The 6,073-nt window shown below is 59.6% G+C and overlaps 1 protein-coding gene across 1 annotated transcript; it reads right to left on the bottom strand.

Annotated features, from left to right (window-relative positions):
* Positions 1 to 4,325: 4,325 nt before the first annotated feature.
* On the bottom strand, positions 4,326 to 5,798 carry LOC121871617 (luc7-like protein 3). The gene is made up of 2 exons (XM_042374032.1): positions 5,587 to 5,798; positions 4,326 to 4,692 (listed from the first exon to the last, which is right to left on the bottom strand). The coding sequence occupies exons 1-2, from the start codon at positions 5,796 to 5,798 to the stop codon at positions 4,326 to 4,328; spliced, it is 579 nt and encodes a 192-aa protein (XP_042229966.1).
* Between the last annotated feature and the right edge of the window lie 275 nt (positions 5,799 to 6,073).

The raw sequence follows: 6,073 nt of genomic DNA, 5'->3' as shown, positions 1-6,073 counted from the left end.
AAGAAATTAGGTGACTCCACCACGAACACCAATGGTAGGGGACTTATCTCACTTCTCAGCGCATTTGAAGATGTTCAAATTATAGGTAATAATGAACCAACACACATCTATGGCGGGGGTCTAGACAAATGCATTGGCTTTAATCTATCATACACAACTCATAGCTCTGATGTTGTCACTGATCTTATGTCTGACCACAGCCCAATCCAAGCTAGTATACATGTAGCCAATGACACCCCCACTGGTGGTAAACTCAACAGACGTAGAATCACAGTCAAGCAAAAACATGAAAGCCAGTTCATAGACTTCATCCATGACTAGGTACCGGGACTACAAGCCTGACGAACACAAAAGTTTTTCCGCAAGCAGATCTGATAGATGGGACTTATGCATACTTCACCAACAATGCCTCCACCAAAAAAAAACGAGAAAACGTGGTCAGCATAATGGGAACAGACAACAGCAGTGCTATGTGACCCTGTTGGTGGCCCCCGGCCTTCACCTGTTGGTAGCCTCCAGCCCTCATCTGTTGGTGGACCCCGGCCCTCACCTGTTGGTGGCCCCCGGCCCTCACCTGTTGGTGGCCCCCGGCCCTCACCTGTTGGTGGCTTCTGGCCCTCACCTGTTGGTGGCACCTGCACTCACCTGTTGGTGGCCCCCGGCCCTTACCTGCTGGTGGTCCCCAGCCCTCACCAGTTGGTGGCCACCGGCCTTCACCTGTGGGCTGCAGTCTGTTGGTAGCTGTCCCTCACCTGCTCGTGGTCCCCGGCCTCACCTGTTGGTGGCCCCGGCCTCACCTGTTGGTGGACTCACCTGCCCTTGTGCCCGTCCCTCACCTGCTGGTGGTTCCTGCCCTCACCTGTTGGTGTGCCCCGTCCCTCACCTGCTGGTGCCGCCTCCACCTGTTGGTGTGCCCTGTCCCTCACCTGCTCGTGGTCCCCAGCCCTCTCCTGTTGGTGGCTTGGTCCTCACCTGTTGGTGGTCCCCAGTCACCAGCTGGTGGTCCCGGCTCTAACCTGCTGGTGGCCCCAGCCCTCACCCCGTGGTGGCCCTATCTCCTGTTGGTCCTGACCCTCACCTAATCGTGGTCCCTGACCCTCACCTGCTGGTGGTCCGGCCTCACCTGTTGGTGGTCCTGACCTCACCTGCTGGTGGTCCTGACCTCACCTGCTGGTGGTCCTGGCCCTCACCTGCTGGTGGTCCCTGCCCTCACCTGCTGGTGGTCCCTTGCCCTCACCTGCTGGTGCCTTGACCTCACCTGATTGTGGTCCTGGCCTCACTTGCTGGTGGTCCTGACCTCACCTGTTGGTGGCCACAGCCTCACCAGATGGTGGTCCTTGCCCTCACCTGCTGGTGTTCCTTGACCCTCACCTGATTGTGGTCCTGGCCCTCACTTGCTGGTGGTCCCTGACCCTCTGTTGGTGGTCCCTGACCCTCACCTGTTGGTGGTCCCTGACCCTCACCTGCTGGTGGTCCCTTGCCCTCACCTGCTGGCCCTCACCTGATTGTGGTCCGCCTCCACTTGCTGGTGGTCCCTGACCCTCCTGTTGGTGGCCACCAGCCCCTCCAGAATGGTGGCCCCAGCCCTTAACTGCTGGTAGCCCTCAACCTGCACCTCTTGGTGGCCCCAGCCCTCATGTGTTCGTGGCCTGGCCTAACCTACTGGTGGCCAGCCCTCCTGCTGGTGGTCCCTGGCCTCACCTGCTGGTCCCTTGCCCTCCTGCTGGTGTTCCTCCCTCCCACCTGATTGTGGTCCCTGGCCCTCACTTGCTGGTGGTCCCTGACCTCACCTGTTGGGCCACCAGCCCTCACCAGATGGTGGCCCCAGCCCTTAACTGCTGGTAGCCTCTCAACCACACCTCTTGGTGGCCCCCAGCCTCATGTGTTCGTGGCTGACCTAAACCTACTGGTGGCCCCCAGCCCTTACCTGCTGGTGGCTGCCCTCACCTGTTGGTGGCCGCAGATCCTCACCTAATGGGCCTCGCCCTCATCTGTGTGTGGCTCCCAGCCCTCACCTGTTGGTGGCCACCAGCCCTCACATGCTGGTGGCCCATAGCCTCATCTGTTCGTGGCTCCGGCCTCACCTGTGGTGGTCCCGGCCTTCACCTGATGGTGGTCCCCGGCCTCACCTGCTGGTGGCCCATAGCTGTTACTTGGGGTGGCCACCAGCCCTCATGCTGGTGGCCCGGCCCTCATCTGTTAGTGGCCCCTGCCTCCTTATGTGGTGGTCCCGGGCCTCAAATGCTGGTGGCCCTCCCCTGCTGGTGGCCTCCTCACCTCACCTGTTGGTGGCCCCAAGCCCACACCTGCTGGTGGCCCCTAGCCCTCACCTGTTGGTTGCCCGGCCATCACATGCTGGTGCTCTCACCTGCTGGCTTCCAGCCCTCACCTGTTGATAGCCACCAGCCTCACCTGCTGATGGCCTAGCCCTCACCTGTTGGTGGCCCCAAGCCCACACCTGTTGGTGGCCCCTAGCCCTCTCGCCTGTTGGTGGCTCCTGCCCTACTGTTGGTGGCTCCCGGCCTCACCTGTTGGTGGTCACCGGCCTCACCTGTTGGCTCCCGGTGCCTCACCTGTTGGTGGCTCCCGGTCCTCACCTGTTGGTGGCGTCCTCACCTGCTGGTGGCCCCCGTCCCTCACCTGCTGGTGGTCCCCGGCCTCACCTGTTGGTGGTCCCTGTCCTCACCTGCTGGTGGCCCCGTCCCTCACCTGCTGGTGGTCCCTGGCCCTCACCTGTTGGTGGCCCTGGCCCTCACCTGTTGAGATCCCTGACCTCCATAATCATGGTCCCTAGACCCTCACCTGCTGTGGTCCTCTGCCCTCACCTGTTGGTGGTCCCTGACCTCACCTGCTGGTGGTCCCTGACCCTGCTGGTGGTCCTGGCCCTCACCTGCTGGTGGTCCCTGACCCTCACCTGCTGGTGGTCCCTTGCCCTCACCTGCTGATGTTCCTTGACCCTCACCTGATTGTGGTCCCTGGCCCTCACTTGCTGGTGGTCCCTGACCCTCACCTGTTGGTGGCCCCCAGCCCTCACCAGATGGTGGCCCCCAGCCCTTAACTGCTGGTTGCTCCGTACCATCACCTGTTGGTGGTCCCCAGCCCTCATTTGTTCGTGGCCTAGACCCTAACCTACTGGTGGCCCCCAGCCCTTACCTGCTGGTGGCCCCCGGCCCTCACCTGTTGGTGGCCGCAGATCCTTACCTGCTGGTGACTCCTAGCCCTCATCTGTTGGTGGCTCCCAGTCCTCACCTGTTGGTGGCCACCAGCCCTCACCAGATGGTGGCCCCCAGCCCTTAACTGCTGATAGCCCTCAACCCTCACCTCTTGGTGGCCCCCAGCCTTCATTTGTTCGTGGCCCAGACCCTAACCTGTAGGTGGCCCCAGCCCTTATCTGCTGGTGGCCCCGGCCTCACCTGTTGGTGGCCGCAGATCCTCACCTGCTGGTGGCCCCTAGCCCTCATCTGTGTGTGGCTCAGCCCTCACCTGCTGGTGGCCCTGGCCTTCACCTTTGGTATTCCCCGGCCTCACCTGTTGGGCCCCTGCTCTCCTGTTGGTGGCCCCTGCTTTCACCTGTTGGTGGTCCCTGCCCTCACCTGTTGGTGGCCCCGGCCCTTACCTGTTGGCGGCCACAAGCCCTCACCTGTTCGTGGTCTCCGGCCCTCACCTGTTGGCGACCCATAGCCCTTCCCTGCTGCTGGCCCCCTGCCCTCACTTGTTGGTGGTCCCTGACCCTCACCTGCTGGTGGTCCCTGGCCGTCACCTGTTGGTGGTCCCTGGCCCTCACCTGTTGGCGGCCACCAGCCTCACCAGCTGGTGGTCCTGGTCCTCACCTGCTGGTGGTCCCCGACCTCACCTGCTGGTGGTCCCTGACCCTCACCTGCTGGTGGTCCTGACCATCACCTGCTGGTGGTCTGACCTCACCTGCTGGTGGTCCCTGACCATCACCTGCTGGTGGTCCTGACCCTCATCTGCTGGTGGTCCCTGGTCTCACCTGCTGGTGGTCCCAACCTCTCACCTGCTGGGTGGTCTGGCCTCACCTGCTGGTGGTCCCCCACTCACCTGCTGGTGGTCCAGCATGCATCACCTGCTGGTGGTCCCTGCTCACCACCTGCTGGTGGTCCTGACCCTCACCTGCTGGTGGTCCCTGACCCTCACCTGCTCTTACCTGCTGGCCGTCCCTGGCCTTCACCTGCTTTTACCTGGTGGCGGTCCATGGTCGTAACCTGCACTTACCTGCTGCTGGTCCCTGGCTTTCACTTGTTGGTGGCCCTCGTCCCTCATCTTCTGGCGGTCCCTGACCCTGACCTGTTGGTGGTCCCCGGCCCTCACCTGTTGTTTGTCCAAGGCCCTCTCCTGTTGGTGGTTCCTGGCCTTTCTGTTGGTTTGGCCTTCTCGCTGTGTTGGTCCCCGGCCCTTTCTTTGCCGGTTTGTTCCTGATCCCTCACCTGGTGGTGGTCCTGGCCCTCTCCTGCTTTTAGTCCCCGGTACTCTCCTGCTTGTGTTCCCCGGCCCTCTGGTGCTGGTAGTTCACGGTCTCCTGCTTTGGTCCCGGCCCTCTTCTTCTGGTGTTCCCCACCTCTCTCCTGCTGGTGGTCCCTGGCCCTCTCCTGCTGGTGGTCCCCGGCCCTCTTCCACTGGTGGTCCCTTGCCCTCTCCTGCTGGTGGTCCCCTGCCCTCTCCAGCTGGTAGTCCCTAATTTGCCAAGAACATAAGAAAATAAGGAGTCTGCACAGGCCGGTTGGCCTGTACATGGCAGCTCCTGTCGAGAGTTACTACCACTCTCTATCATTCATGAATGTATCTAGCCTCCTTTTAAAACTTTCCAGCGACGCAGCACTCACTACAAAGTTGCAACGCTTGTTCCACTCGTCTACCACCCTATATGTGAAACAGTTCCTTCCTATCTCCCTCCTAAACATAAACTTATCCAACTTAAATCCTTTGCTCCGAGCCCTATCCTGCTCGGATATTATAAAACTTTATCTATATCTCCTCTATTAATTCATTTCACCCATCTTCCTTCATATCTCCCTGCACTCTTCGTCTTTCTAGGAATGCAAATTAGTTTCTTTTAATCTATCTTGACATGGAAGTTTCTAAGTCCCGATCATTTTCGTCATTCTTCGCTGCACCGCTCAGTAATTGATATCCATTCTATAATAAGGGCACCAGAACTGAACCGCATAATCGAGGTGCAGCCTGACTAGTGCAAGATATAATTGCAATATGACCTCCCACTCTTATTACTTACATTCTAGATATAAACTAATACTCTGCCTTATTTCGAACATTACACACTGTTTTCCAAGCCATAGGTCAGGGCTTACAAGTACCACCTAAGTCTCTTTCTGAAGTCGACTTCTCTGGTTGATGTTGTTAAGGCTGTATACATTGACAGTATTTGTTCTTCCAATAATAAAGCTGCACTTGCTGGTGTTGAATATCATTTGCCATTTTTCTGACCACTCCTGCAGTTTATTTAAATCTTTCTGTAGTACATTTGCATCCTGCCCTGAATTAATCTGCCGCCCTACTTTTGTGTCATCCGCAAACATGCTTATGTCACTGCTGATCCCCGGAATTTACCTGCTGGTGTTCCCTGGCTCTCCCTGGTGGTCCCTGGCCCTCACCTGCTGGCAGTCCTCACTTGCTGGTGGCCCCCGGCCTTCCCCTGCTGGCGGCTCCCGGCCCTCACTTGCTGGAGGCCCCTGGCCCTCACCTTCTGGTGGCCCCCTTGCCGTCACCTGCTTACGGCTCCTGGTCCTCACCTGCTTACGGTCCCTGCAGCCACCGGCCATCACCTGCTGTTGGCCCCAGGCCCCGCACTTGTTGGTGATCCCTGGCCCTCACCTGGTGGTGGTTCCTGGCCCTCACCTGGTGATCCTGGCCCTCACCTGTTGGTGGCCTGGCCTCACCTGCTGGTGGCCCCCGACTCTCTACTGCTGGTTGCCCCAGCCTCTTCTCCCTAACCCCTGCCCCCTGGCCTTCACCTGGTGGTGGTTCCTGGCCCTCACCTGGTGATCCCTCCCTCACCTGCTGGTGACTCATGGCCCTCACCTGTTGGCCGTCCCTG

The sequence above is a fragment of the Homarus americanus genome, unplaced genomic scaffold (assembly GCF_018991925.1).
Source record: "Homarus americanus isolate GMGI-L3 unplaced genomic scaffold, GMGI_Hamer_2.0 scaffold26761, whole genome shotgun sequence".
Lineage (NCBI taxonomy): Eukaryota > Metazoa > Arthropoda > Malacostraca > Decapoda > Nephropidae > Homarus > Homarus americanus.
The sequence above is the reverse complement of the archived record's forward strand: the minus strand, read 5'-3'. Positions and strand labels throughout refer to the sequence as shown.

Excerpts from the sequence above, each read along its gene's own strand:
- LOC121871617 (XM_042374032.1), bottom strand. The coding sequence starts at position 5,798 with ATGGCCGGTGGCTGCAGGGACCGTAAGCAGGTGAGGACCAGGAGCCGT. Across the intron at positions 4,693-5,586 it reads GAGCCAGGGAACACCAGCAG|GGACTACCAGCTGGAGAGGG; the intron begins GTAAATTCCGGG and ends TTGGCAAATTAG.